Raw genomic sequence first — 27,399 nt, forward strand, 5'->3', positions numbered from 1 at the left:
AAGCATGGATGATGGGTGAAGAACGCAGAGGGCAAGACGCACCACTCAACAGTGGCCAGCCCAGATTCGAACATGCCAAATTCGGCAATTAATGCGATCAATCGCCACCTGGTTCGGCCGATCAGGATCGTACGCACCTCCATCGTCTCGACGACCGCGACAGCATCCCTGCCACTCATAAGTACAGGTCCCCATGCAGGTCGTTCACCGAGGCGAGCCGCCGCGAGCGTGAGGAAAGGAGACGACCGACGCATTCCGACGACATGTGGGGGTGGCACCGAAGCCTAAGAATGGCAACCGGCTAGGCAGCGCTCGGCAGCCGCTGCGGACACTGCGGGCAGCACTGCAACGGCCCACGAGCCTGTCAGCTGCTTTCAATTCCGCCCACCGCGCCTCTCTTTCTCTCATCTTCCTCTTGACCACCACCTTGCAGCCGGGCTGCCTTTCCCTCAGTTCCTGCATTCCCAATAGCCTTGCTTGCAATCGTTCTTCTTTCCCTTCAAGTCCTTCCCGACATCATGTTCTCCACGATGAGCATTGCTAAGGTTGCTTTGGTGGTAGTGGCCGGGGTGCAGCTCACCTCCGCTTTGTCGTAAGTCCGAGAATTCCTACTTGACGTCTGCTCGCAACTAAGTTTGGTCCGTTTGATAGGATTTCGTCAAGCTGCTCATCTACCCTCGCGCAACTCGTTACGTCCACCGAGACGACATGCTTGAACGCACAGAGCCTCGTCGGGCTCATCGTCTCGACGCAGAACGCGTCTGTAGTCACGACAGTCAACAACTGGCTCACTGGAATGTGCTCTCAGTCGCTCTGCTCGAATCAGACGCTGTCGGACGTCGTCACGAACGTCACCTCGGGCTGCGCGAGCGACCTCCAGTCGGCAGGCATCAGCACGTCGGATCCCAGTTCGCTCGTCTCGATGGTGCAGCAGTACTACCCTACTGCGCGCCAGGCCGCGTGCTTGGCTGAGTAAGTCGCGCAGTTTACGTTCACATGGAGTGGCACCGGCGCTGACCCATGACGCACACAATTGTAGCACGTCGAACAATAAGACGCTCTGCGCCACTGAGCTGTTGACCAACATTCAGTCTCAGGTGGGTACCATCACGAAGAACACCTTACAGTCGGTTGTGTCGGAGATTGCGGGGGGCAGCGTTGCCCTTGGCAGCAACGTCACCTGCACGGACTGCACGAAGGCGATGTACAACCTCGCCGTGCAGGCTGACCCGGGTCTCGCGAGTACCTTGAACAGCACGGTTGTCGGTCAATGCGGTGCCAGCTTCACTGGTATGTATTCCCATCTCGCAACCTCACGTTCACTAACACGGAGCTGCAGATGGCTCCGAGCCGTCAACGATCACGCAGACCGCGAACAACGCTGCTGCCAGCACGACGAGCGGCGCGCTTTCGGTCTCCGCAATGCCTCTGACTGCGGTCGCGCTCTCATCGCTTGTTGCTGTTTCGTCCGCGTTCGCTCTGTTCGCTTGATCGACTGTTGCCCGGACACGCACGGACACAGACTCGTCTCTCGCTCGGACACATCCACTATTGTAGCGCCTAGTCATCGCACAGCCTTTCGGACTGTCTCTTTCTTAAATGTTATTATGTTTGTCAGCTGCGCGGAGTGCGGAGAGATGTCCCAACTGCTGAGATTGTCCCCTCACACTCTATCTGTCAGTGTCTCCGCAGATTGATTTTCAATTCCTGCGGCAGCTGGCTCTCACTCCGGATTTAGCTCCACATCCCATCTGGCGGACGGCACAGCCTCCTGTCCACTTGGTTCGTTCTTCCCTTCTTGATTTCGATCGCATGACTTCTGAACATCATCCTTGAACAGGAACCAAGGGAAGACAGCGGAGCGGAGGCTGTGCACGTCCGTCGTTCGTTGACAGCTGTCACTGGGCTGTCACCCAGGTATAGTCCGAGCCCTTCAGTAACTGTCTGAGACTGAGCCTGCTCACACGACATAATCTCAACTGTTGTATCGCCAGTGGCCCCGTCATTTGCTAAATCCTCTACAATTTCACAGATATATATACATATATGCAACCCAGCATCTCAGTGAGCTGAGCATCAACGGCTGGTGTCCACTGATACAACAATATTACCCAATAAGATCAAGGTCCGTGGCCCCGCCTTGAGAGGATTGAAGACCCGCGTAGAGGAAGCCCGAGGCCCATCGGAGGACCGCCTCAACTGCGCTCTCCGTCTCCGCCATCGACGGAGCGCAGTCAAACGAGGTGGGTACGGGCGCATGGAGTTTCAGCAGCCCGTCCGGGGCTTGAACGAGAATTTGGTCTTCCCGTTGCTGCCGTAGATCCCGTACCCAGGCTCTTGGTCGTCCGAGTAGATGTGCGCGAACCACCCGATGCCCCCGCCCGTCGCGGTCTTGAAGTACGAGCACTTCGAGTCCAGCAGGTTGAAGTAGTCCTGTGGGGGCGGAAAAGGTGAGCAAACGTCCCAGATGCAGCGGCGGGCGAGACGACGACCAACGTTCGAACAAATGGTTGAACGTAGGCAGCGAATGGAAGATCGGGCTCACCTTCTCGTTCTGAACGTTCGCCACTGCATCAGGGCTGTTCGGCTTTACACCCTCTGATGTCTTGGAAGGCCAGCCGTTCTGTGAGCAGATTGGCAAGGACGATCAGCGCGGCCCCGCAGAGATCAATCAGGACGTAGCTCACCTCATCAAGGTACATCTTCTTTCCGCCTCCGTTTTTGGTGAAGAAGTTGAGGGTTTTCTCCACGAGCGGCCATGACTTATTCGCTACACGACAACTCATCAGTTCCTAGACACACGAATGTAGCCAGATTTCGTCTCACAGGTCGACGCCTTCTGGTCGAAGAACGGCAACACGTGGATGTTGATGAAGTCGATGGTATCCAGTACGTCCTGGGCTCCACCACGCTCCTGGTAGCCGTACGCTAGCTCGCTGACGGTTACGGGGATGTTCAGGCTGGAGAGGTTCGCCTTCGCGTCCTTGACCTGGTCCGCGAGCTGCGCGTGTGGGAGGACGTCGTCATAGAGCGGCTCGGAGCCGAACTGCACGCCACGAGTGACGAATTTCGCCTTGGGGTTCGAGTGAAGCGAGGCGAACAGCTTGTCGCGGCGCGTCTTCCATTTGCTATCCCCGTCGAAGCCGAACTGGACGCGGAATATCAATCCCATCTTCGAAATATGTCATGATCGACGTGTACCCACCCAGACGAGAGCATGGACGCCCAGTCCATTCTCCCAGGCAGCATCTACGATATCATCGCTGTAATCTAGGTGAGTCCTCCTAATCAGACCTAACCTATGGTTCGGAATCTCACTAGAATCCATCGTTGTCGCAGGCTCCGTAGAGGCGAATGTATCGTCCGTCGAAGTTCTTACGAATGTCGGCGAACTCTTTCTTAAGCTGGCTTGGCTTCTGGCCTACATGATGTCTCCAAGGTGAGTTCAGTTCGTATCGAAGCTTCCAATGGACTACTCACAGGCTGTAACCTCGTAGCTGAATCCAAGGAAGGCATACTCTGTGCTAGGATCGCACCACCAATCATCGGTGCTCTTCGGGACAGAGTCCGGCATCTGGAAGTCCAGAGCGGGGAAGCACGACGATGCGCGGGCACCAACCCCGTTCAGGGTGCCGTTTGCATACAGGTTCGTCGAGGCATCCCCATATACAGGCAGCGCGTAACTGAGCTTAGATAGAAAGGAGAGTAATACACACAAGGAGAGTGGAGGAAACGCCATCCCGGCGACGGTCATGGCCACTTTGACCATCGGGTTGCCCGCCCCGCGGTATTATATGGCTCATGGAGGTGCCCCGGGCGGCGATCAGATGATGGTGAGCAGGCGGAGGGGGAAGCTACCCAAGAGCACGGACCGCGTGTGTGGGCATACAATGGTGTGCGTTGCATACGGTGCCTTGGGTACGTTTCACCGAGGACCAGGACTCTATGGAGTGGCTGACAACCCAAGAGACCCGGCGGGCGATGTATCGATGTCAGCCTCCCTGTGTCGCCACTCAAGCATCGACACGGTCAGCCCCTAGAGCACAGGTGCGTCACTACGCTCGCACGTAGAGAACGTATGATCTTGCACCAGGAACGGCTGAGGGAGGCCCGGCGCGACGCTGACGAACTCTGAAGAGTGATGCAGGTCTGAACAACCTGAACGCGGTCACGAGCAGTGCAGGTTTGATCACGGGCGTCCGGCGTCGATCTCGGTCGCGTGCATACCCGGCTCTGCGTACCGTTGATACGACGCTCACCACATGAAGTGCGCGGGAGAAGACACAGATGTACTCATGCTACGAACTACAGGCTACTACAGGACGCGCTCAGGGTGTGATCGAGAACCACTACACACCCGCGGACACACGGGTAGTCCAACCTTCGTCCCGCGGACCGGATGCTTGGTCGTTCGAATTTGACGATGACTATCAGAGACTAGGCCCGCTTGTTCACGTACTGTCCCTGGGGTAACTTGTAAGTATGTGGTGTCAAGGAGGCTGTCACTGACCGCCTGAGACCGACCGCTCACGACATGGCAAACGGACTCGGAACATTCAATCTTACTGCCTTGAATGCAAGTACGGGCCGTGCAGACCCGTCCCTTGGGCAATGCACAGGACTATCCGCTGCCGTAGGCCAGGATGCAAGCACACGTCGCACAGCAACCTCATGGACCATACACACCTATGATACAACGATAGCGGTCCGACCCGGACATCTGCGGACTCATCAGTGTCCAGCCCACCAGGTACGCCGTACATCAGGACGCTCGAACATCAAAAGCTCAGAGCATCTCGGCGAGTGCACCAGTCCGTGATGCAGGTGTTCACCAGGTTACGGCCAAGGCATTGAGAACGTTATTCATCCCGCCCAACAGTGACGTTTGACTGTGCATCTCGCCTCCTATCCAAATGTGCTAGCACTCAGTACGTGGGTGGAATGGGAATTTCAAGTGCCCCGAGCTATTATAGATCCCGTACCCCGGCTCCATATTGTCCGAGTAAATGTGGGCAAACCACCCCACGCCACCCCCTACGACGTGTTTCAAGTATTCGCACTTGGAATCAAGGAGCTCGAAATACGCCTGCAAGAGTGATTGTCAGAGTCCAATCCACTGTCAATGACATGGAACCTACGTGTTCATTTAGTATGTCAGAAACTGCATATGGACTGTTGGGCTGCACATTCGGTGACGTGACCGAGGGCCAACCATTCTATTCATGCTGCATCAGCGTGGGGTCGACACTTTGTTAGAGATGTAATCGACTGACTTCGTCCCAGTACATCTTCTTTCCGTTTCCATGGTCAATGAAGAAATCGAGGTTTTTGTCTATCACGATTGGCCACGAAGCATTCGCTGGAGATGCGTCAATCCATGTCAACGCCTGTAGCTTAGAAGGGACCTACCCGTTGACGCATCCTGGTCGAAGAACGGCAACATATGTATGTTGATGAAGTCGATCGCATCGAGGACGTCTTGGGCGCCTCCGCGTTCCTCATATCCATACGCTAGCTCGCTGACAGTAACAGGAATGTTCAATCTGGACAAGTTCTGCTTCGCGAGGATGACCTGTTCGGCGAGTTGCTGATGCGGGAGCACGTCGTCGTACAGCGGTTCAGACCCAAACTGGACGCCACGCGTGATGAACTTCGCCCTGGGATTCGCGTGTAGCGAGGCGAAGAGCGTATCGCGGCGTGTGATCCAGATGTCACTCCCGTCGAACCCAAACTGGTACGAGGTCAGAGTAAGCCGAGGCGTGCCGCGGAGTGAGTCACGTACCCAGACGAGAGCATGCACTCCAAGACTATTATCCCATGCAGCGTCGACGATATCATCGCTGTGATGTCTCAGCACCACACATCTGGCAGTGAAAGTGTTATGAGCCCAGCGAGCTTACTAGAAGCCTTCCCTATCGCACGCTCCATACAGTCGGACGTAGCGGGAGTCGAAGTGATAACGAATGTCGGCGAATTCCCGATGCAGTTGTTCTGGAGTTTGACCTACATAAGCGAATTCGAAGATGAGCTACACACCCAGTGACGCCCTTCAACCGGCGGACTTACACGCAGTCACCTCATAGCTAAACCCGACAAACGCGTATTCAGTGCTGGGATCGCACCACCAAAGTGTATTGTCCGGAGGCAGAACTGGTGGCATCACGAAGCCAAGGGCTGGAAAACAGAAAGGCGCTGGAAGAGCGATTCCATCGCGTCCATTCAACTCGTGCACTTCAGTCAGCACAGCGTCGACGACTGGATGGGCAAGAGTCCCTCTGAGCAAGCAGGCGCCTACTGCGACGAGCAGAGAGTACGAAAGGTGGACCATCTTTAGCACCGTTGACGGCCCTGAGCTGTAGGTCGTTGTTCAGGCCTGAACAGCGGTCTGCAGCTTTATGGACCATCATGAGTTGCATCCCAAAGCCTATCAGGACTGTTGAAGACGACATCTGAAGCTCTGGAGCTCTCACAGGAAAGAATGTCGCATGCCTCGTGAGCAGTACCAGTCAGATAAGGCAACTGTGCCTGCGCGAGTGGTTTGGTATACAAGTGAAGGCGCCATCCTGCCGGCCGAAGTGTCAGCTGGGACTATCGCCGACGCAAACTGACCTGCCCACATACCCGGATTGGACCATGGGCACATCAAACGTGCAAGAGAACCACGAAACCCCCGGCATTGAATGCCACTATCGTGGGTGAAGTGGTCACGATGTATAGGTTCGCGCGCGTTGAACGCGGTCACGAGTGACTCTCGGAGATCACGGGCTCAACCTGAATGGAAGTCAATGTGAACGCCGCTCTGGATTCAAGCTCAAGTCTCGTGTAGTACAAATCAACAAACAACTTGAGCCTGTAGCATGAGGAGAACGGGAGTAAGGCGGCGTCGTTGAAAGCAGGAAATGTGTAATAGATAGACTCCAGATAAGCATAGATTGGTCAGCCCAATGAGAGGTACTTATATGTCAAGCAAATGGTAGTCGGTGAGGAGCGGGGTGCGTCAGGTCATTTCAAATCCGAAACTTGGACGCCTAATGGCAGCATGGATGGGTCTCTGGCAACGGCCCTTCCCCATGTAGTCGTGTTCAGCTGTAATAGTATGTCAGACAACCGTTGATGCGGTGGAGTATTGACATACGTGTTCCTCTGCATCTCCTGCAGCGAGGAGATTCATATGATCAGGGATCTGCCCGGCATTCTGTGGGATAATCAACATCGCCGAACTGTAACTAGATGAGTCACTTACCACAGCGTCCTCATTGAGATCTCGGAAGTGAAGCCTAAGGTCAGTCGGCAACTGTGACGGCAAGATCAAGGCATGGACTGCGGGGGCGAATGGTCTTGACGGAGCTGTCATATCGGACAGTTTCTGTTCAAGCACCTTAGTACCTCGTTGCACAGTGCAGCGTTCGTCCGTACCGCAGCTATTGCGAGTGCCAATCTGATGTCACTCCGCTTTCCTCGTGCTTCACTACCGACTACAATGAAGAACTCCCATACGCAGTCCACGAGATGGACAAGGTGATGGAATTCGGGGTGGTCTGCAAATGCAGGAACTGGTTGTATCTGAAACGCTACCGTGTCAGGGTGGCAATCGAATATCAATAGAAACAGCGCACCGCTTCAGCTCCCTTAGTGGCATCCACCGACCATACGCGGGGATGAATTGACGGAGAGGATGCCTTCCACTTCCAGTAGTCGGCCTTCGCATAATCGCCATCGCCAAGAATCATCCAGAACATCTCTTCATCAACATCCGACTCGCCCTCAACGAGTTCAATGACACCCGATGGTGATGAAGCAAGAGCTTCCGCGTATTCACGAGCGGCTGCGCGCTCGCTGTCAACGGACCCGCATCCATACCAAATGTACACTGAGCCCAGCAATGACAGGCAATAGCTGAACGCTGAGCATAGATTCCGGATGCCCTATTGGGATCGATGAGGAGATGCGTATGCTATGGCGCAATGTACTCACTATGTCAACCTCGTCTATGAAGGTGATGCCATTCAAGGATCGGACGAGATGCATGGCTGTGTTCTCAGGAGACCAGTGTGACCGTGAACCCTATGTATCTACAATTGAGCGGAGTATTGCACAGGCCGCAAAACGACATACCTGCCGTATGGCAAGCTTGCCACCAAGGATTGCCACCAGCTCCGCGGGCTCACAATATTGTTGGGCCATGATCTGCATTCAAGCATCGTGAGCCGTTTGCAGTATTTGATCATCATAGTCTACTTACCAGCTTGGTTCCATATTGTCGTGCAAGTCCCTGAAGTTTCTGTTCTTCTCGTTCGCCAAGCCGACTGTGCTTGCCCTTCCATCCCCACACCTTCGTAGAGGCAAGACCAGCGGATCGGACCTTGGCGCGGTGAATGATGGCCAGAACATCGTGATCGTAGAAGATATGTGTATCGCGGCGAACGGCAGTCGCTCCGTTCCCGATGATAGTCATGACATCGACTGATATCGTCTGTACGTCCGCGTCTGGCGCGTACGGACTACAGCCCGAGTTGAGTAGCGTAACGACATCGACGTTGGGTAATGGTTCATCGACATATTCTGACAACAAAAGTGATCATCAATGACCTGACACTGCGAGGATCTGACACTAATACCAACCGATGCGAATGACTTTGCTCTCCGTGGCAGCAGTAGCAGGCTGTTCTGCCACAGCCTCTGCTGATGCAGTAGACGGTTCTGCTGGTCTTTCCACCGCCGCAGGTGTAACCTCTAGCTCCACCTCCGCGATGGCATCTGGGAAAACAAGGGCAGACGAACGGGCAAGCGTCCCGGCAGGCGATGGAGCGGGTGTTTTCTCCTCTTCAACCGGAGGCATCACGATCGCCGAATACCTCTCGTAGCTTGACATCCGCTTATCGGGATCGGGTCTGGCAGCTCCGTTTCTGGGTGCCCAGTTCGCAGTGACGGATTTGACGTCCGGCGGTGAGGGTTCCTCGGGAACTTGGTCTTCTTGTGGCTTCTGCTCTGCAGCCGCCGTCTGCGCCGCGAGGGCCTGTGCGACGTCCATGACTGTTGCCCGGTTTCCCGTGCTCGGAATCCGCGTATGACGAGCAGGTGATGCCGGCGGTTTCTCCTTGGCTGGCTTTGACGTTGGAGAAGGGGTCAAACCACGGTTAGGCGTGACAGGAGAAGCGATGGGTTGTGTAGGGACCACCGGTGATTTGGGCATAACTAGATGACTGAGCTGGCTGGGTTTGTGCACAAGCGGCGGAGCCGCTGCAGGGACGAAGTCATCATCGAATTCATTCTTGACCGGTGACACAGGTTTGTACTCTTGTTGAGACGGCGTGGCATCCGGCGGTGGCGGAAGAGATACTACCACCTCGGGAGCCGGAACAGTCGAGACAAGATCAGAGAGCGGCGCAGGCGCCGACTTTGAGGTCTGCTTCGCCTCAGCAGGAGTTGCTCGCGATAGCACATGTGTCTCCTTGACAGGGTCTTGCGCAAATCTCGCCTTGCGAGGCTTCTTCGCCCTATCCTTCGTCAGCTGAGGGCACACAGCATCAGCACAAGTCCAGCGCAGACGCAAACGCAAGGGGGTAGCAATCACGCGCAGGATCTGACAGAAGCATATAGACAATGTTATTACCAAAGGGGACCTACATGACTCAGTGGTTTGCCCGCCGGAGGTAGACCCGCAGACCCTCCCCCACTAACACGTTCCTCGCGTGGCGCCTCCCTGCTCTTCGAGCGATGCCTGCTCCGTGACCGTTGTCGGCTCTTGCTGCGCGCACGCACCCGCATGCCCATCTCGTCTATCACTTCTGGGGGAGGCGGTGAAGCTGTCTGTGGTCTGTCGCCCGTCTTGATAGGCTTGATGTACGAGATCATCGTCGTGGATGACCCGAGCCCCCGCCCGCGCGGAGAGCCATCGCCTGCATCACTCTTCGCAGAGGAGGATGCCGCATCCGAGTGGTGGAAGGAGGGGACAGAGGAGACGGACTTGAGCGACCGCCCCGTGTAGTCCGTCTTCACCGAGCGCGGTGGCGTTGTGTCCGGGGTGACAGACGGATCAACAGTCCACGACTTGCGCATGGCAGCGGCTTTTGGCTGGATGATGGGAGGAGGGGACGGCGTCGAACTTGCGGTGGCGACACTCTGCCATCGGTCTAGAACAGGTGCTGACTTCCTTCCGCCAGAGTTCTTCTTCTCCGGCAGAGGCGGACTACTGGGCGGCTGCGTCGCCTCTAGCTGCGCAGTGGCGTGTATCATGCTCTTCACGAAGCCGCGTCCTTGGAGACGGCTGATACTTGGCGTAGGATCCTTGGGCGGAGGAGCGCGGAGGAACGCCGACGAGGCATTCGGGGATGCTGGTATCTGAGGTCCGAGCGAACTGCGAGGTGACGGTTGGATAGGTCTCGCCAGGGAAGGTGTACTTATGGCCGCCTTCGGTGATGATGTGATAGTCGGTGAGGTTGGAGCGGGACTGCGGGAGGAGGTTGAAGGGCGCGGAATCGGGGACGAAGATACGGATGACGGGGTGTATGTGGCCTTCGAGGTTGCATAGCGCTCCTGACCCGGCGTCGTTGATCGCAAGCCAGCAGAGGCAGCTACCGGTCGGGATGTCGAGCCATTGTTCTGCTGCCCTACGGTATCCCATGCACGAGTGAATGGTGCGCTCATAGGGGCGCTGCCAGTTGGCGTACTAATGGTACGCTGTCGCGTCGCGTGTGGAAAGGCTATTGAGGTTCCGGCTTTCTGTGGCGCTACTGTTTCCACTTCGACCTTGTGTACGATCGACTGGACTATAGAAGGTGTGCTCTGCTTCCGGTCGCGTGCGGGAATGGTGTCGGCCACTGATGTGAGTTTCTCTCGTTGGTCAGGTTCCGGTGTCAATGAAGCAGGTGTGCGATTCCTCCCTTCCATGCCAGGCATGGCTATGCCACCACGACCAAAGACTGGATGTGGGGTTGTAACATCCCTGAGTGCGCGCTGATCGAACTGCGTCGGATCATGGGCATCTTGTTGAGGTGCATGTCGGGTAAGCCGCGGGCCAGTCGCACTTCCCCCCATGAATGCTGCGAGCGACATTGGAACCTTCGAGGTACTTGGCTTGACAGGCTCTGCCACAGATGGGAGGGCTTCAGAGACAAAGGTGGCTCCGGTCTTCTGCGGCGTCACTGTCTCGACGTCAACTGTGTGTACGACCGACTGCACAACGGAAGCAGTACTCGGCTTGCGGTCTCGTCCAGTGGTATGACTGACCAGCTTCTCTCGCTCATCAGGCTCCGGAGTAGACGGGGCAGGCGTGCGACTCTTCCCGACCATGCCAGGCATGGCAACACCATTACGACCAAAGACAGGGTGAGGGGCGGTGATGCCCCTCAGCGTGCGTTGCTCGAACTGGGTTGGGTCGTGAGCATCCTGCTGGGGTGCGTGTCTGGTAAGCCTCGGTCCAGTCGCACGACCTCCCATGAACTCCGCGAGCGACATCGAGGATCTTGGAGCGCTCGGCTTTGCAGCCATTGCCGCGGGTGGTCGAGTTTCGCCGGTAAGCTTTCGTAGGGCATCCTCTTGACCCTGCTGCCTCCCGAGCGGGCTCTCAAGTGCGGGAGGTGAACCCACCCTGGGCAGGTCGCTCTTAGCTTTGAGATACGTTTGTTCAACAGTTATCATTATAACCAAACGGACACTTACACAGGTCTACGCTTCCGAGCTGGCCGCTTCGGCGCAGACGCGCCATCCTGGATGCCCGGATCTCCTCCTCGAGTCGCTTATGCTCCACCTCCTCATCCTCGTCGACCTGGCGCTGCAGTTCTTTGATCTTGCTTGTCCATTCCGCCAACCCAGTCTCCGGCTTCGAGGGTAGATCCAACGTTCGCCGGCGAGCAGCACTTGATGGTCGATCCATGAGACGTTCCGTTGATCGAGACTGGCGAGCGAATGCCTTCGAGGTCTACCTCGTACTGATCATGTAGGTATACGTTGCCCCCAGAAAAGTGCTGGTCCAGATGAGCAGACGGTGTATCGAATATCTTCACAAAACTCAGACAGAGCCAAGACTAAGCTGCATGTTCGCTGCCAGTGCGCGTCCACATATCGGCAACCTCACGTGACCACGGCGCTGTTCCGGCAGCTTGAAGTCCAAGTATTGTACTTGAACGCGTACCGTGTTCACAAATCAAGACCGGTACGACTAGCAAGTCCACTCAGTGCAAGTATCTCGCATTCCTGACTGAGGTCAGAGTGCCGACTATGATGACGTTGTCATACTAGCGAACGAGCGTCAGCACATTCGAAGCCGAGCCGGTTTATACCACCTGTGAACCACCCATTCACTGCCGATGGATACCAAAGGACGCGTGGATGCCAGATGCCTGAGCAGTAGCAGACTGATATGCCGCGGGCGAGTACGATGCCTCGAAGCTTTGGTTCAGACCTAGCATCGGCAGTAGTGACGATGGACGGAATGGGAGATCTGGCAGTGGTCGACTCATCAGGAAAGCATACAGCCTACCACGCTTGCTTGCGCACAGAAGAACCACCCGTGGGCAGGCGGGAAGCATCACCTCAAAGTCAAGAGAATGTGTGTGAATGGTCGGAGGAGGAGATGTGCGCGCATCCCAGGACCAGCATAGACGCAGCTTGTCGTGATTTAGACTGGATAGGCAAACAAACAACCGGTGTCATGTCCTCGCAGCCGCAGTACAATGCACCATAGTCCGTCTATCAGTGGTGCTCTTCGTGGTGTCCGGCTTCATCGTGTCCGTGCCCATGTGCCTCCCAAGGGTGACTCAAGCCCTACAGCCCGTGTCAGTTACTGATACACGATGATATGATAGATACGCACCAGTAACTTCGCACCGTCCTTCCTAGTAGGAGGTCAGTCGTCGTCTGGAAGTATGTAGGCATGACGCACCTGGCACGGTAGAAGATGAAGAACCACATGCTCGCGCCGAGTGTAGTGGCGAGGAACTTGTGCTTGAAGCCAGGGAGATGTGGGTGGAAGCCTGGGCCTAATGCGCACCATTTCAGATCATTATACTCGTGGCAGACAAGTTGTAGCACGCACTGTAATGTCCGGCCATGTTGGAGTGAGGTAGCGAGGAGGGTGTTTGTGCGTGTGATGGTTTGTGGGATCTGCCCCAAAGCAGTAATTCACCTCCGTCCCGCCTCGGGCAGCTAAATATCTTCGCCGAGGCGACCTTTCCGCCGGCTGGGCTTTGGCACGCGACTTGAACGCGTCCGTCAGCTCGTTGGACGTGTCTCGCATCGCGCTCGCATCTTCTGCACATCGACAGCGATGGCGGGGGCAGGACAGGCGCGCCCTTTGATCACTTTCCACGCACCTGGAGGGCGGACGTTTCAGAGAATCTTCCGAGGTGAGTATTAGACTATGAGACTTGAGTTGGAGCCTAAGAGGTTGTGGATGAGATGCTACCTTGTCGGAGACGAAGGATGCAGTGAGGCAGAAGCTCAAATGGCCTGCCCATGAGGAGATTAGCCTCGCGCGAATTGAGGACGGGAGGCATATTGACCTGGACGATGGTGAGCACACCGATATCATCTCCGCTGCTCATCTCCCGACGAACGTATCTGCAGATGATGACTTTGATGCGTTTCGCATCGCAACACGGTCGAAGCCTACGGTCGAAGTCTCGGTGACTGTCGGTAGTTCCTCCATTCCCGCTGGTCCATCCATCAACCATGCCCAACCGCCTGCCGACTTGCCCAGCAGTCTTCCTCCATCGGAGCCTACCAGTGTTCTTGTGAGATGCATTCCATTTTCTCATATTTCACTTCTGACAGGTCGTAGGCTGTATCACGCAAACGCAAGAGACTTCGACCCTCCATGGCACCTGGCGATGAACGTGCTTTGTCCATTGACCGTGGGTCTGGCACTCCCGTGAATGCGACTGGTGCTTCCACGCCAACTACGCATGCTGGCGTAAGCTCTGTTCAGGTCCTTCCTGGTGCGTCAAGGCCGGGTGCGCAAGACGCTGACGTCGAGCGTCCGCGGAAAAAGCGCAAGAAGCTAAAGTTCCGAGAGCCGAGCGTTCAGGACTCAGTGGAGCGTTCCGCTTCGAATCCTCCACCAAGCTATGTTCCTCGTACGCGCACACTTGTGTCAATTGGATATGGTAGCTGAAATAGACTTGCAGCCACCCCTGACTCGTTGGCTTCAGGTCTTTCCCCGCTTGCAAGCCTTGCCGACGCGCACACCGATTCTCCTGCTAAAACCACACACACAGTACCTGCCTCAGATTCTCCAATGAAGCGCAAAATGCTCAAGAAGCGGAAACGAAAGAGCACCGTAGATCCTAGCGGTGATCCTGACGTCGCTGCGTCTCTTCTTGCGCCAGGCTCTTCGCTTCCTGTATTAGCGCCCCCCGGTACAGAGGCGAGCAGCGCGGAATCGCCGGCCACTGTCAAGACCGAGTCCAAGGCGAAGAAACACAAGATGTTGTCCATCTTCGCCTCAGGACCCACGCCGACGTCAGACGTTGGCCCATCTGCAGCGACGACTACCCCAGTCGCAGAGGCCCAGGAAGTCCCTCCCAGCGAATCTCCTGTCAAGAAGCGCAAGAAGGAGAAGACACATACTGAGGTAGATGGTCCTGCTGAGAGCCAGACGCTATCAGAGTCAGCACCACACGCTCAACCTGAGGGCAGCGAACCGGAGACCAAGAAGCCGAAGAGCAAGAAAGCGAAGAAGTCCGAGAGCCGTGCGACTGATCCTCAAGTGCAGGCACATGCTGCACCGTCCACCGAGCCCGCTAAACGGTCAAAGAAAGCGAGACTCGCGGAGGCTACTGAGCAGCCCGTTGCTGAAGCTGCCGTGGATGATGATCCTGGACCCATCGCCGCAGATGTCCTGCCACCGGCTGCAGAGGGGAGCACCAAGAGCAAGACGAAGCGAAGGGGAAAAGACAAGGAACCGGCACCATCCGCGGCGGAGGCACCTACTGCTCCTGAACCTGCCGCTGAGCCTAATGCGAAGACAGTTGCTGATGCTGTGGCTTTCATGGTCGCCACACGCGAGCGCGAGGAGGCCGGGAAAGCCGCTGAGGTCATATCTGACCCGGGCCCCTCTGGACTCTTACCTCCTGTTGCCCTTGCTAAGCCCTTCGATACCGCAAAGGCAATAGCTGACGCTATGGCCACCATAGCCGCCAGACACAAGGCTAACAAGCTGGGAAATGCCGCTGACGCCTCTGGACCCTCAACACCACGAGTGGATGTAAGCAAATCTCCAGAAGGTCAGTGCAGTTTCGAGTCGATGCGTACATGCACTTGACAGCATCTATAGAGCCAAGCGCCGCTCCGGTGGCTGGGCCGTCCGATGCGGATGCTGCATTGCCTAGCAAAGGTGAACGCGATAGTGCTGACGCAATGGCATGTGGATCTAACTTATGCATGTCGTCGCAGAGAAGCGCAAGTCGAAGTCCAAAAAAGCAAGCACGGCGAGTGTGGAGCATGGTATGCACTGGCTATGTGGGACTTGCGCGATCATTAACACTCAGCGCTCTCGTTGAACACCTACAGAACCCGCCACTCCAGCAGAGGACTCGGCTACGAAGCCCAAGCCCAAGAGCAAGAAGCGTAAGGGTGACGACTCGGTAATGAACGCTAGCAACGCAGCACCGCCTACCCAGACAGACGGTACGACGTCTACGCGTGTTTACTGGATAAGCTACTAATGCTGTCTTTCTAGCTGACAAGTCGGCTGAGAACGCGAAGGCCGTGCAAGCTGCTGTCTTGGCAGTCATGCGCAGACAATCCACTGCTACTCCTCAACCAACTGTGATATCTCAGCAACTCAGCGTGCCTGCACCGAAACCAGAGCCTGCGCCGAAGGAGGCATCGGCGTCAGCAAAGGCAAAGAAGCTCAAGGAGAAAGCGGCAAAGGCCAAGCCCATTGACCCCGAGCCGACTGACTCTGCTCACACCGCTGCCGTCGATAGTGGTGCGCCTGGTTCGCCTTCGGGAACGTCTGTGACGGTGGTTGAGACGCCTGCTAAGCGTCAGCGCAAGACGAAGGCCGCCGCGGCTAAAGCTACCAGCACGGATGTACCGAAGCCTGCCAGAAAGGATGCTGAAGCGATCGTGCCTTCTCCCCTCAATCCTATTCCCGCTGTCGATAAACATGCAGTGAGCTCGAAACCCGTGGAACCAGCTGCTCCTGTTGTCTCTAGCCAGTCCACTTCTCCGGAGTCCACGCCCAGTCCAGCCTCTCGTCTACTCTCGAATGTCCAAAACTCCTCCCCTCCGCGACCTCCTGCACATTCTGACGTGGACGAAGTCACTGTTGAGAGACGCGGTGAAGGCAGTAGCGATGAGGGCTCGTCAAGTGATGAGAGCGACGAGGAAGAAGAGGATCCCGTTCCCGACTTGTCTCAGGTCGATGTGGAAGCGTTGCTGCGAGGTCCAGCGCCCAGGAAGAGCATACTCGAGGGGTTGCCCTCAGATAGCGAGGAAGAGGATTCCGACGAGAAGCAGAGCGAAGCGGGCGACGACGAAGAGGAGGAAGTCAAGCTGGACAAGAAGTACCGGCGTATGTCGAAGCGCTTCGAGCGGCAAGGCTCGTCTTCAGATGAAGAGATGGGGCCGGATGCCGCTGCAGAGGAAGAGGAAGAGGTTGTCGCTGCTACCTTCATGGACGTGGACCCCCAGGACACAGTCGAGGGACAGGTATGTTTACATCGGAATGTTGTGTCATTGACGATGCTAAAAAGGGTGCTAGATTGATGCGAGGAATACTCCTACTGTCGTAGCCGCTGATCAAACCGATGATGAGCCTATGCCCACTGGAGTTGCAGAGCCATCTTCCCCCAGCGCAGCCAGTAACGAACAACAATCGTCAGAAGCTTCCGTAGAAGCGGCAGCTAGACAAGTCTCACCTACTGTGTCTATGATGGAGGAAGAACATCGCAAGGACGACGGGCGTGTCATTTCTACACCGCCACACGGTGAAGAGGAAGTTCAAAGCTCTCAGGAAGTACGTGCGCCAGAGCCTCCAACAACAGCAGAGCAGAATGAGTCTGCGAGTAGCGAGAAGGCTGATACTGCCGATGCACAAGCAAGTCCTTTGGCAACCTCGCCTGTGAAGCCTGCAGTCGCTAGTCCGAGCAGCAAGCACCAGCCACTTGCAGGCGAAGAGCCAGCCGATCCCATAGAACCCGCGGATGATCTCATCGTTCCAGAGTCACCTAACATGTCCGAGGTTGACCCCATCGAGCTCGAGCCCGAACCTTCCGCTCGTCCTTCTGCTCCTGAGAGGCAGCAGAACACGCCGCCGCCTCTCCCGGTCTCGCGACCAAGTACGGTCAAGCGCATGAAGGGCAGGGACGGCAAAGTGGGAACTCCCCGACCCGTGCTGGCGTCAGAGCTGCCTGCGCTCGACCTCACCGCCATACACTCCTTTGTGGAACTAGACGAGGAAGCAACACCCTCTCAGCTAGCGCGGAGATCGACTAGACGGACGAGTTCGGGCAACTCTATGCCGCCGCCTCCGGACCCGGCACCAGCGCCGGCTGCCGAGTCTGCCCCCAAGAAGCGCGGCCGCCCGCCCATTCCCCAAGAGGAGAAGGATCGGAGGAAGGCTGAGAAGGAGCGTCTCGCAGCGGAGCGGAAGGCCAAGCGGGAGGCAGACAAGGCGGTGAAGCAGGCAGAGAAGGCGCGCCTGCTCAAGGAGAAGGCGGCAGCCAAGAAGGGCGGTAAAGCGGCCAAGAAGGCTGCGCCGGTCGTTGAATCGGAGGACGAAGACGAGGACGCGCAGCCAGTGGTGGGGGCACAGCGGGCTCCAGCGGGCGTACACGAGACACCGAAGGGGGTGTCGCAGCGACCAGGGTGGACGACGCTCACGCAGACGCCGCAGACGCAGGAGGGCTCGCTCGCGGAAGGCGAATCGATGATGATCGACGAGCTGCGATCGAGCAGCCCTGCACACTCAAGCCCGCGCATTGAGCCGGTGAAGACGCCTCGCAAGCCTGCCTCCAAGAGGAAACCGGCCTCGCAAAGTCAAAAGGCTGCTACACAGCCGCAGCCGAGCAGTTCACAGCCCTATCCAGAGGCACAAGCAGGCTCCCAGCAGCAGGACGTCATCCCCTCTTCGGATCCGCTCTTTCTCCCGGGCAGCAGCCAAGTACCCTTCACGCCCATGGCGCCGCTGCCCGCCCCCACGCAGCGCGCGGCCTCGCCCTCGGGCTCGTCCGCCTCCTCCGACTCGAAAGACTCGGAGCCCATCGCCGCACGCAGTACCCCGCGCCTGCACAACTCGCGGCCGTGGCTGAAGGACATGCCCTTCCGGCGGTTGTCGGACCTCGCGAGCCAATCGATGTTCACGCCGAGCAGCGTATTCACGCTCACGCCGGTCGCTGCGAAGAAGGACAAGGCGTGGGGGAAGGCGGACGAGTCTGAGAGCGATGAGGATGAGAGCGACGACGATGAGGATGACGACGAGGACGAGGGGGAGGCAGGGAAGAAGTCGCACATACCGCAGGATAGAAGGGCGGGTGCAGGTGTGCAGAAAAAGAAGATGAGCGGGCTGGCTTCGTTTGCGAAGTGAGCGAGCCAAGCATGGGGCGGACTCATGGATATCTTCTAGAGTACGATCGGTCAGTTGGGTCGCTGTTCCTCTCTTCTTGTAGGATCTCACCGCATGAGACGAGACGACAGATTACGAGCATGGTTTTTAATATGATTTGTGATGCATCGCTTTGTCTTAGCACGTTTGGTTTCGAATGCTGTCGATGGCATGAACTCATCTAGCACATCTACTGACTTACACTACATACGCGGCTAACAGAAAATACAACTCAACTGGACTTCAGGTCAATTCGTAAAACAATGCATTGCGCGGGACGAAGTAAAGTGTATGCGAGGGTATGCCGGAGCTGCGATAGGGATACACCAGTGCGATGACGTGAAAACCCAGAGACTACGACGAAGCCGTGCTCCCAGGATAAAGATATGTAGCCGTGCAGGAATAAGAATACGACGGGATGCAATGTCCAACAAGTATCAAACCGCTCGCAAGACACTACAAGGAAACCCGAGACAGCGCAAGCAACACAAACGCTCATGCTATAGCGGCACCACGTTCGGCACTATGGGAAGAACCCGTCAAAGGGCCCGTCAATCAGCTTGACCTGGCCGGCGCGTGTCCGGGAGGGAGCGATCTTCTCCGGCGCACTCTCGCCCTGCGCCTTGCCCACGCGCTCTACGATGGCCTTCAAGACGAACACCTCCGTCGGACGCGTCTTGCATTCTGTGCGGCACGTCGGACACGTGTATTTCGGGCGCTGACACACTGCCTCGAACTGCGCGAGCTGCACCTGCATCTGCGTGCGGCGTTGCGGGGTGAGGTTCGGGCGCCGGAGGCTGGCGCGAAGCTCGGCCAACAGGTTGTCGTGTTGTGCCGACTGTGGGTAATTCGCGAGGTGCGTTGCTTGGGCGGTGCCGAACCAGTCTTGCAGGCAGCTCTGGCAGAAGGTATGGCCGCAGGGGAGAGCGTAGGGTGCCCACATCTTGAATGTGCAGATTTCGCAGGTGACAACCTCTTCTACGTCGCCCAACAACTGTGCAACACCTTACGTCAGATATAATGTATGACACATCTCAGACTAGTGAGTGGGTAATGGACACAGGGTGTGTGGCCTATCTGTCAGCCACAGACAGCCCAGTGCACTGTGGAGTGCACTGTGGCCGTGAACGATAATAGACCCCAACCCCCCGAGGGCCGTCACCCACCCCGCCAGCTAGTAGAGCATACGCACCGATGAATCCACTGGTTGAGCGACCGCCTTCTGTTTCTCCGCTGCACGGGCTTCTGTGCGTAACCGCTCGACCTCCTGTAAGCGCCGTACGCCGTCGGTTAGCACGAGTGGCACACAGTGGTCAGGGCGGGGACGCACCTGCAACGCTTCCTTCAGCTGCTGCCGCAAGCTGGCAGTGACGTCCTGCTGTTGCCGTCGTAGAGGCTTTGGCCGCGCAGCCACTGCCTCGTCGTCGGATGATATCTCGACGACTTCCGCGGACGGCGGGGCAAGTGCGCGGTTCTTCTGCTTGGACCGCGCTCGTCGTGGTGTGGCATTGGCCTTGAATGGCCGCTCGTCGTCTGAGGAGATGATGATGACGCTGTCGTCGGGCTTCGGCGCTGCGACGGGGCTGTACTGTTGGTGCGGGCGCACGCTCTGCCCTCGAGTAACAGGCATATTCGGGGGGAGGCGGGGGTTGTGCAGCAAGAGGGGGAGGGGTGGTGGTGGTTGGGGAGCAAGGTGTGTGGCTGGCTGGGAGAGGCCGATGGGCAAGATGCACCGGACTCACTTTGGCGCTTTTGGGAGTTCGACTTTGACCAAGCGCTCCGGTGCGCCGCCTGCCGTTGCCTAATCAGGCACCGACCCCGCCGTCCGATGTGGCTGAATCCCGCCGCCACCGGCTGTTCATTCAAGTTGGGGCTGCAGCTCGTCCCCTCTACTTCCCCGAATGGCATGCACAGCGGTCCATACAACAGTGGAATAACAGTGTGGTCCAACACGCTGATCGGGACACAGCGCACGACATGCCTGGCATTCGACCGCATGAGAAGACCACCGTACATGCAGTGCATTGAATACAAAGACATCTTAAAACTACCCTCATGTCGACTTGATATGCGCGCTGACTCGGAGGTACTCGGCTTCCGAAAATCAGAGGATCCAGCAGGAGCACTATTGCCCACTGGTTCTGCGGTCACCGGCGGTTCTCTGCGTTCATGGCATACTCATCGCCGCGGTGCTACCCTCTGCGCTAATCAGACCTACAGTAAACGAGGTCCCATTGAATGAATGAAATCAGTTTAAGCGGAGCTCCGTCCGAGCCTGCTGCCTGGTACAGCCTGCTTCAAGCTCAATTCGTAACATCACTACCCAGCTGGGTCGACGTCGAGGTGGCGTCCAGCACGGGTACCTGGCACTGGTACCTTCCGATTATGACCTAGCAATATCGACATTGGATGTTGCGCACTTGGCTCGTACGGCGTGATACCTGAGGCTGAGCATACCCAGGCGACGGTCTTGCACCGGCCGGCGCCTCCATTAGGCGGGAATTACTCGATTTAGGTTGTGGCGGATGTGGGGTCATTCGAAGGAGGCTCAGGCGGCTAAGCAGTCGTCTAGCAACTCCCTCTCTTCTGTCACGCCCACACTGCGCCCACATATATTTCCTGGAGGTGCTTTGTAATACCACAACTTGCTCTTGCTTCAATTAATCCTCCAGCATGATAGTACTGCGCGAGCTGCTGCTCCTATCCCTCTCCGCATTCCTGCCCCTTGCCGCGTGCTCGCCCGCGCACCTCCTAGTCCCCAGCCACGACCTCTCGCAGACTGTCAAGCTCCAGGACACATGGCAGCCCCTCGTCCAGGTCTCGAAAGTGGCCAAGCCTCGCCCTCTCGTCATATGGCACGGCCTCGGCGACTCGTACAACTCGCCTGGAATTCTGGAGTTCATTGTACGCGTGAAGAACATCCATCCTGGGATATTCGTTCACTCAATATACCTCGCGGACACGTTGGATGACGACAGACGGGCGACATTTGTGAGTTCTCGTCTTGCCTAGTCGTTCCGAAGAGCATCCCGGCTAACCCGGAGAGCGGGTCTGTCTGGTGTGTTCTTCGGAACGTGGTCGTGTTCCCTGAAGTCGTGCTTGCTGACACGCTGACTCACCCGTCGCAGTACGGAAATGTGAACGAGCAGGTCGAGCAGGTCGCAGCGCAGCTGGCCAACATAACCGAGCTGGCGGACGGTTTCGACGCAATGGGGTTCTCGCAGGGTACGTGTGGATTGCATCTTCCTGCCCTACCCGCAGCCTCCCCGTTCACCATGTCCGTAACACCAACTCATCAACCCCTTACAGGCGGCCAGTTCCTTCGAGCCTACATCGAGCGCCACAATGTCCCGCCAATACACAACCTCATCACCTTCGGCTCGCAGCACATGGGCATCTCCGACATTCCCGGGTGCCGGCCCTTCGACGTAGTGTGCCAGCTCGCGCGGCGTGCAGCCATTCGCGAGGTGTACAGTGAGTGGGCGCAGAAGCAGCTCATCCAGGTCCGTCCATCCCTCTCTCCCGGCCCGCCCGCATATATGCTGACCACGGCTGGCTGTGTGCGACCCCCGCTACCCTGCTGTGATACCTTGTGGATTGACAACACTCGCGAAACGCAGGCCCAATACTTCCGCGACCCCGCCCGGCTGGACCGATACCTCGCCTCGAACAACTTCCTCGCGTCGATCAACAACGAGCGGCCCGCGGAGCGCAACACGTCGTACGCCGCGCACCTCGCGGTGCTCAACAAGCTCGTGCTCGTGCTCTTCCTCCAAGACGAGACCGTCGTCCCGAAGGAGAGCAGCTGGTTCGGCGCGTACGCCGCGCCCAACGCCTCTCGCGCAGAGGCGGAGGGACAGGCAGGCAGGCAGGATGTTGGCGCGACGGAGAAGACGGTCGTGCCAATGCGCCTGCAGCCGCTCTACGTCGAGGACTGGATCGGCCTCCGGACGCTCGACGAGCGCGGCGCCGTTGTGCTCGAGACGTGCGATGGCGAGCATATGGTCCTTGCAGACGAGTGTTGGCAGCCGCTCGTAAGGCGCTTTGTGGGCGGCGAGACGGCTGCGCTTGAGGATGCCGGCGCCGATCCGGACTCGGAGGGCGGTGAGCACTTGGGGCTGGTTGTGCAAGCGTGAAGATGCGCACAAACGTGACGATTTGTTGGGTGCTTGCTTTGCTGTGTATGGTATGTATTTGTAGTTTTCTTGGAGTACGAGCGACCAGTGTCTGGACATCTAATCTGTGGCTCGGCTACACGCTGAAATGCGGCTTGCTTATTGAAGCTCATGTTCATTCGGTCTCGCATAGCTTGGGCCGGACCCCTTCGACAAGCATTTAATGTAAGGCGTGATTAATCGCGTCGTCGATAGTACACTTCACTGTGGCGAGGGACGTGTTGGTAACACTGACAATATCCTCGACGAATCCTTCAAGCTTCCATGACATCGTCTACAATACGCGCGACGCTCCGTGTATGTGCTCCTGCAAACTCAGGTCAAGAGGACCCCACCATCAACCTACAGGTCGAGGTATTAGTCACCCTACAACCACACTCGTCTGCAATGGACTCACCGCAATCACAGTCCCCGAGACATAGCTCCCTGCCCTGCTCGCCAAATACACCACTGCCGCAACCACGTCCTCCGGCTCGCCGATCCTACCCACAGGCATGCTATCCTTCAACTTGCTCACGAAGCTTGCGGGGTTGCTTAGGCTGTTCATCTCGCTCGGCACATTCGCAGGAGCAATGCTGTTGACGCGCACGCCGCGCGGCGTGAGCGCGCGGGCGAGGCTCTGCGTGACGCTGTGTGCAGCTGCCTTTGACGCGCAGTAGAGGTGGAACGGCGGCGTCTGATTGAAGGCGGACACAGAGGTGTTCACGACGATGTTCCCGCGGCCGTCGCGCTTCCCGGTGCTCGCGGCGCGCACGAGGTAGAGGAGCAGGCTTGCGGAGAGCCACTGGATGCTGCTTGTGAGTGCGCGTACTCACGGTGGCCAAAGGTCGCGGTGGACTGACTGACCTGGATTGACCCGACATTGACCGCCATCTCGACCCTCCAGTCGTCGTCGCTTGCCTTCAACAGGCTCTCTGCCAGCTCCTCAACACTTGCCTCTGGCGGCGCGGATCCCTCTCCTCTGAGGATACCCGCGTTGTTCACGAGCAGGTCTAACTGGATCTTGTCTTCCGCCACCCCCGCGTTCTTCTCCGCCTCGACGAAGTCCGCCGCTACCTTTTGGCAGCCTGCAATGGAGCTCACGTCGCCTGATAGCGGGATGATGGAAGACGCATGGGCGGAGGCAGACGCGGTGGACGCGAGTGCAGCGGCCCGCCTGCCGACGATGTAGATGCGGTTGTTGCCGTCGCCCGCGACAGCGAGGCCCTGCGCGAGGTATGCGCCGATACCAGAACTTCCCCCTGAAATGAGGACGATGCGGTTAGTGAATGCAAAGACGTCAGCGGACATCTTGGAGTTCTGTGCTGACGATTGGTGGGAACATTGCGGCCCTTTTATGTCCGTTTCTGCGAGTGAGGGCGGGTGGGAGAAGACGTAGGTGCGCCTGCCATCGTACCCACCGATGATTCCGAGCGCACACGAGTAATGACGGCGCGCGTCCTCGGAGTGTTCAACTACTGTCCATCGGAGAGGACCCACCTGAAAGCCGACGTTCAGTATGTCGATTGGTACAGTATCCCGACCCGTCGTCTGCGACCGAGGACAAAACCGTAGTTAATCTATGTGCAGGATGACCTAGGATGACTCAGTGCATCCCTTCTCACCGATTCCCGGGCGGTATTGCGCGCTGGTCCAAGCCGTGACGCAACGACAAGTTCTTACCGGTACCATCGGTGCTCTGGCAAATCTGTCGTGGTACATGATATGGCTTGCTCGACGTCTGCGGCCACTGATCGATTATATGTCGGATTCATCGCTGTCATTCGTAGTCGGAGTAGCCAATAAGACCATATTGCGATTGGATAGGAATCGATGTCGTCGCTGCGCAGGCGCCCTCACCGTGTACTGTACCTCGGGGTCCTGTAGCTGCCATAGCGTTAATGCCGGAAGAATGTCGACTCGTTTATGCTAGTGCTGACCACTGGTATCAAGCGGACGATCCGCCCTGAATTACTACTTACTGCCATGGGCCGGGCTGGGAAGGCAAGTTCGAACATAATAGGTAAGTACTCCGTTGGATCTGAGAACTGAAGTTATATCGAGAATGATAGCAGTCCACGGTCAAAATTGAGCCATCCTATTGCACGACTAACGGTTACTGGTCAACTCGAAACAGTTGATGCATTCGTGTGGCGTACCTCATTCGATTCTGCGTGGACGATCCCATTTTTGAACATGCAGAGGAAACGGGAACAAAAGAACAGGCCTTGTCAGGACTCGAACCTGAGTTAGCGGAATTGTCCAAATGGTCAGAATCCGCTGTGATAACCACTACACTACAAAGCCACGAGAACAAATCCCATGCGGAACATTATGACGTGTTGACTCAGAGAATTACTGTCAGGTGGTACTCCCGGGGAGCCTGTACTAGTAGAGCGCGACGTACCGTTCAGTATCCTGTACGGCGGGATGCACTTATGAATCGATGATCACGCTAGTTCCTGTGGTGAAAGACCATGAGCTCACCTCTCAGATTGGCTCGCTCAACCTCGGACGATGCATGTTTTGCACGTATTCTTTCAAGTTGGCAGACCACCGTGACCGCTTGCTGGCCAAGGCGCAGTCCTTGGATAATTGATTGATCTGTCCGAGAAACAGGTTGACCGCGCCCAAGTCACGCCGGGAGCGAGGCAACGACGAGCAACAGTGTTGGACGGCCGAGGTTAGCTTGAGACGGCCACGACTCGAGGCTATGGGCGAGGCAAACACGATGGATACAGCCCCGCGGAGAGAGGCGGAGAGAGGCGAGCATACTGCGCTGGTCGGGCTGTTAAGCGTTCGTTATGACTGCGATTGCAACACGTCAACCACCGCTAGAGGGCGAGAGGGGACAGACGGATGCATCGCGATGGTGCAATAATCGCCCCAAGTGACAAGAGCATGTAACAATAGACTGTCACGCACAGCGGTTGAGAACAACATGCATCTTGAAGAGCACAGCGGATGGACGGGACCTAGTCGAATAATCAATGTCTTCAAGGGTCGGGGTCATGAAAGTCACATACCATCCTTGAATGGGAAGGGACTTAGAGGTAACCCCCTAATACGACTGTCCTCCTCCCCTCCGAAAAGGTCGGATTTGAGGCCTGGGGTCTGCCTACGGGAGAAAAGAGGTACCCTAAGCCATGACACACCCATGCTCCGTTCCATATATACCAGGTGCTCTGAGGGAGTCGTAGGTCGAGTCTCGTATGAGCATGTGGTGAGCACGAACAAGTATAAAACATTGATTAGATCAGTGTATGAGTAGGTAGCAATATACAGCAGAGGGTATCGGACGATGACGATGGGAAAGTTATAGATACAGCAGAAGAGAGATCGGGGGAGAAATTACGGAAAGAGTGTGAATGTAGGTTGCGAAGACATGGCCAAGGGCCACAATCAAGCAATAGGCAGGGCAATATCCAGATCACTGGGGATCGACGTCAATACTCACCAGAAGACTCAATGGACATCAACAACACTCACTCGACTGTCTGGGGCAGTGCGTCTATGCACTCCCGCACGACGCGGAGTGTCTCCGCCTTGTCATACAGCACCCGGTTGCACGTCAGACATCGAGCGTCCCAGCACGCTCGCGCCGCGGGCCACTCGAGCAGTCCATGGTTGCAGATCGTGTCCCCCGCAGGGCGCGCATCCATCTCCATGATGATCGCGTACTTCAGGATCCGCCAGGTGTGGTAGTCCGCGATGGACCCGCAGTGGCTGCACGCCGTGTCGCCCATATCGTTCACGAACGGCGGCTCGTCGAGACGGTGGCGGAGGGCCTCGCGGCGGCTGCGGTGGAGCTCCATGAGGCCGAGGAGGGCGGGGGTGCCGAGCTTCATGAGCGAGGGCTTGTGCTCGGGGGCGTGGATGCCGAGGGTGAGGGTGTGCGAGCTCGCGAGGCGCGCCTCCTCCGCCCAGCCGTAGCGGCACGCGACCGCGTAGAGGCGGATGGGCTCCGCGAGGAAGGCGGGGCGCATGACCGCGATGCGGATGATGCTCGTCGGCCCAGGCATGTCGTACTTCTCCGCGGCGTGCAGCAGCGTCTCGATGTCGTCGAAGCTGTCGAGCGGCGGGATGGGCAGGCCACACACCATGCGGAAGAGCCCCTCGAGCGTGTGCGTGTCCTCGTCGAGGAAGAGCGTCTCGGCAGCCCCGGGAGGGGACGCCGCCTTTGTGGGCAGCGAGAACATGGCGCGGAACCAGGCAGAGGTGCGCTTGAGGGTGGCGATGTTGATGCGGAAGAGGACACGCTCCCTCGAGCCTAGAATAATGTCTGCTTCAGAGAACGCCGAGAAAAGAGGGTGGAAGTTGGACGGCGGGCTGATGAGGGTCGACTCGCTCGCGTCGGTCATGTCGCTGTCGGAGAACATTGTCATCGGCCTGAGCATTGTGGCGGTCTGCATTGTGGCTGGGATAGCCCCTGAGCAGGCCGAGGTGGACTGGTGGAAGCGGGGGATAGGAGGCGAGTGGGCTGCGGCCGACGTCCCAGTCCGACCCTGACATCGCGTAGGCGCCCATAGCCCCCATCCAGCAACCCCGCCCACTGATCGAAGCGCATCAAAATCTGGTCCGAAAAGGCAGCCCCGCCCATTGATCGAAACGCGTCAAACCTTGTCCCGGAAAGGCAACACCCCGGATTATCCTTGTCACGTTTACAAGTCCAAGCCTTTTGTCATCCTTCACAAC

The 27,399-nt window shown here is 57.3% G+C and overlaps 10 protein-coding genes and 1 non-coding gene across 11 annotated transcripts; 3 read left to right on the forward strand and 8 right to left on the reverse strand.

Moving 5' to 3' along the window:
- Positions 1-386: 386 nt before the first annotated feature.
- On the forward strand, positions 387-1,596 carry C8Q71DRAFT_323596 (uncharacterized protein). The gene is made up of 4 exons (XM_047917818.1): positions 387-592; positions 652-972; positions 1,040-1,290; positions 1,340-1,596. The coding sequence occupies exons 1-4, from the start codon at positions 519-521 to the stop codon at positions 1,489-1,491; spliced, it is 798 nt and encodes a 265-aa protein (XP_047774087.1). The 5' UTR covers positions 387-518; the 3' UTR covers positions 1,492-1,596.
- Positions 1,597-2,265: 669 nt separating this feature from the next.
- Positions 2,266-3,574, reverse strand: C8Q71DRAFT_799287 (glycoside hydrolase superfamily; the record flags this gene model as incomplete). The annotated part of the gene is made up of 7 exons (XM_047925876.1): positions 2,266-2,433; positions 2,546-2,623; positions 2,688-2,770; positions 2,827-3,148; positions 3,206-3,263; positions 3,319-3,421; positions 3,481-3,574. The coding sequence occupies 7 exons, from the start codon at positions 3,572-3,574 to the stop codon at positions 2,266-2,268; spliced, it is 906 nt and encodes a 301-aa protein (XP_047774088.1).
- A 1,344-nt stretch (positions 3,575-4,918) lies between these two features.
- Positions 4,919-6,160, reverse strand: C8Q71DRAFT_862272 (glycoside hydrolase superfamily; the record flags this gene model as incomplete). The annotated part of the gene is made up of 7 exons (XM_047928011.1): positions 4,919-5,086; positions 5,139-5,216; positions 5,274-5,359; positions 5,410-5,731; positions 5,783-5,840; positions 5,901-6,003; positions 6,067-6,160. 7 exons carry the CDS (start codon positions 6,158-6,160, stop codon positions 4,919-4,921), a joined length of 909 nt encoding a protein of 302 aa, XP_047774089.1.
- Positions 6,161-7,002: 842 nt separating this feature from the next.
- Positions 7,003-11,875, reverse strand: C8Q71DRAFT_716327 (uncharacterized protein; the record flags this gene model as incomplete). The annotated part of the gene is made up of 13 exons (XM_047921095.1): positions 7,003-7,086; positions 7,136-7,195; positions 7,244-7,366; positions 7,417-7,563; positions 7,617-7,925; positions 7,975-8,064; positions 8,116-8,187; positions 8,243-8,562; positions 8,623-9,511; positions 9,628-9,676; positions 9,734-11,071; positions 11,456-11,590; positions 11,652-11,875. The coding sequence occupies 13 exons, from the start codon at positions 11,873-11,875 to the stop codon at positions 7,003-7,005; spliced, it is 3,840 nt and encodes a 1,279-aa protein (XP_047774090.1).
- Positions 11,876-12,693: 818 nt separating this feature from the next.
- Positions 12,694-13,052, reverse strand: C8Q71DRAFT_862274 (uncharacterized protein; the record flags this gene model as incomplete). Its single annotated transcript, XM_047928012.1, has 4 exons — positions 12,694-12,765; positions 12,815-12,836; positions 12,884-12,980; positions 13,037-13,052. The coding sequence occupies 4 exons, from the start codon at positions 13,050-13,052 to the stop codon at positions 12,694-12,696; spliced, it is 207 nt and encodes a 68-aa protein (XP_047774091.1).
- Positions 13,053-13,115: 63 nt separating this feature from the next.
- On the forward strand, positions 13,116-14,152 carry C8Q71DRAFT_323919 (uncharacterized protein). Its single transcript, XM_047917819.1, has 4 exons — positions 13,116-13,346; positions 13,399-13,512; positions 13,567-13,733; positions 13,781-14,152. The coding sequence occupies exons 1-4, from the start codon at positions 13,268-13,270 to the stop codon at positions 14,111-14,113; spliced, it is 693 nt and encodes a 230-aa protein (XP_047774092.1). The 5' UTR covers positions 13,116-13,267; the 3' UTR covers positions 14,114-14,152.
- Positions 14,153-18,765: 4,613 nt separating this feature from the next.
- Positions 18,766-20,305, reverse strand: C8Q71DRAFT_784771 (uncharacterized protein). The gene is made up of 3 exons (XM_047925047.1): positions 19,881-20,305; positions 19,743-19,817; positions 18,766-19,544 (listed from the first exon to the last, which is right to left on the reverse strand). The coding sequence occupies exons 1-3, from the start codon at positions 20,178-20,180 to the stop codon at positions 19,074-19,076; spliced, it is 846 nt and encodes a 281-aa protein (XP_047774093.1). The 5' UTR covers positions 20,181-20,305; the 3' UTR covers positions 18,766-19,073.
- An 816-nt stretch (positions 20,306-21,121) lies between these two features.
- Positions 21,122-22,896, forward strand: C8Q71DRAFT_784776 (palmitoyl-protein thioesterase). The gene is made up of 4 exons (XM_047925048.1): positions 21,122-21,541; positions 21,679-21,775; positions 21,860-22,053; positions 22,171-22,896. The coding sequence occupies exons 1-4, from the start codon at positions 21,224-21,226 to the stop codon at positions 22,684-22,686; spliced, it is 1,125 nt and encodes a 374-aa protein (XP_047774094.1). The 5' UTR covers positions 21,122-21,223; the 3' UTR covers positions 22,687-22,896.
- On the reverse strand, positions 22,897-24,042 carry C8Q71DRAFT_817188 (uncharacterized protein). Its single transcript, XM_047926126.1, has 3 exons — positions 23,572-24,042; positions 23,123-23,509; positions 22,897-23,067 (listed from the first exon to the last, which is right to left on the reverse strand). The coding sequence occupies exons 1-3, from the start codon at positions 24,013-24,015 to the stop codon at positions 23,041-23,043; spliced, it is 858 nt and encodes a 285-aa protein (XP_047774095.1). The 5' UTR covers positions 24,016-24,042; the 3' UTR covers positions 22,897-23,040.
- Positions 24,043-24,927: 885 nt separating this feature from the next.
- Positions 24,928-25,011, reverse strand: C8Q71DRAFT_t143. The gene has a single exon. It is a non-coding gene; the product is annotated as a tRNA-Gln (tRNA).
- An 853-nt stretch (positions 25,012-25,864) lies between these two features.
- Positions 25,865-27,254, reverse strand: C8Q71DRAFT_817189 (uncharacterized protein). The gene is made up of 2 exons (XM_047926127.1): positions 26,194-27,254; positions 25,865-26,137 (listed from the first exon to the last, which is right to left on the reverse strand). The coding sequence occupies exons 1-2, from the start codon at positions 27,114-27,116 to the stop codon at positions 26,107-26,109; spliced, it is 954 nt and encodes a 317-aa protein (XP_047774096.1). The 5' UTR covers positions 27,117-27,254; the 3' UTR covers positions 25,865-26,106.
- Positions 27,255-27,399: the final 145 nt, after the last annotated feature.

This window comes from Rhodofomes roseus, assembly GCF_022264815.1.
Source record: "Rhodofomes roseus strain CIRM-BRFM 1785 chromosome Unknown C8Q71scaffold_29, whole genome shotgun sequence".
Taxonomy (NCBI): Eukaryota; Fungi; Basidiomycota; class Agaricomycetes; order Polyporales; family Fomitopsidaceae; genus Rhodofomes; species Rhodofomes roseus.

Bases quoted from the DNA above. Each gene is read 5' to 3' on its own strand.
- C8Q71DRAFT_323596 (XM_047917818.1), top strand. From the start codon at position 519: ATGTTCTCCACGATGAGCATTGCTAAGGTTGCTTTGGTGGTAGTGGCC. The intron at 973-1,039 runs GTAAGTCGCGCA...ACACAATTGTAG, and splicing joins CAGGCCGCGTGCTTGGCTGA to CACGTCGAACAATAAGACGC. The intron at 1,291-1,339 runs GTATGTATTCCC...ACGGAGCTGCAG, and splicing joins ATGCGGTGCCAGCTTCACTG to ATGGCTCCGAGCCGTCAACG.
- C8Q71DRAFT_323919 (XM_047917819.1), top strand. From the start codon at position 13,268: ATGGCGGGGGCAGGACAGGCGCGCCCTTTGATCACTTTCCACGCACCT. The intron at 13,513-13,566 runs GTGAGCACACCG...ACGTATCTGCAG, and splicing joins GCATATTGACCTGGACGATG to ATGATGACTTTGATGCGTTT. The intron at 13,734-13,780 runs GTGAGATGCATT...GACAGGTCGTAG, and splicing joins CGGAGCCTACCAGTGTTCTT to GCTGTATCACGCAAACGCAA.
- C8Q71DRAFT_784771 (XM_047925047.1), bottom strand. From the start codon at position 20,180: ATGCCTGTTACTCGAGGGCAGAGCGTGCGCCCGCACCAACAGTACAGC. The intron at 19,818-19,880 runs GTGCGTCCCCGC...CGGCGCTTACAG, and splicing joins AGCTGAAGGAAGCGTTGCAG to GAGGTCGAGCGGTTACGCAC. The intron at 19,545-19,742 runs GTGCGTATGCTC...GGTGTTGCACAG, and splicing joins CTCAACCAGTGGATTCATCG to TTGTTGGGCGACGTAGAAGA.
- C8Q71DRAFT_784776 (XM_047925048.1), top strand. From the start codon at position 21,224: ATGATAGTACTGCGCGAGCTGCTGCTCCTATCCCTCTCCGCATTCCTG. The intron at 21,542-21,678 runs GTGAGTTCTCGT...CACCCGTCGCAG, and splicing joins ACGACAGACGGGCGACATTT to TACGGAAATGTGAACGAGCA. The intron at 21,776-21,859 runs GTACGTGTGGAT...AACCCCTTACAG, and splicing joins CGCAATGGGGTTCTCGCAGG to GCGGCCAGTTCCTTCGAGCC.
- C8Q71DRAFT_817188 (XM_047926126.1), bottom strand. From the start codon at position 24,015: ATGTCCGCTGACGTCTTTGCATTCACTAACCGCATCGTCCTCATTTCA. The intron at 23,510-23,571 runs GTCAGTCAGTCC...AGCAGCATCCAG, and splicing joins TCAATGTCGGGTCAATCCAG to TGGCTCTCCGCAAGCCTGCT. The intron at 23,068-23,122 runs GTGAGTCCATTG...CTCGACCTGTAG, and splicing joins TCTCGGGGACTGTGATTGCG to GTTGATGGTGGGGTCCTCTT.
- C8Q71DRAFT_817189 (XM_047926127.1), bottom strand. From the start codon at position 27,116: ATGCAGACCGCCACAATGCTCAGGCCGATGACAATGTTCTCCGACAGC. The intron at 26,138-26,193 runs GTGAGTGTTGTT...GTCGATCCCCAG, and splicing joins GCACTGCCCCAGACAGTCGA to TGATCTGGATATTGCCCTGC.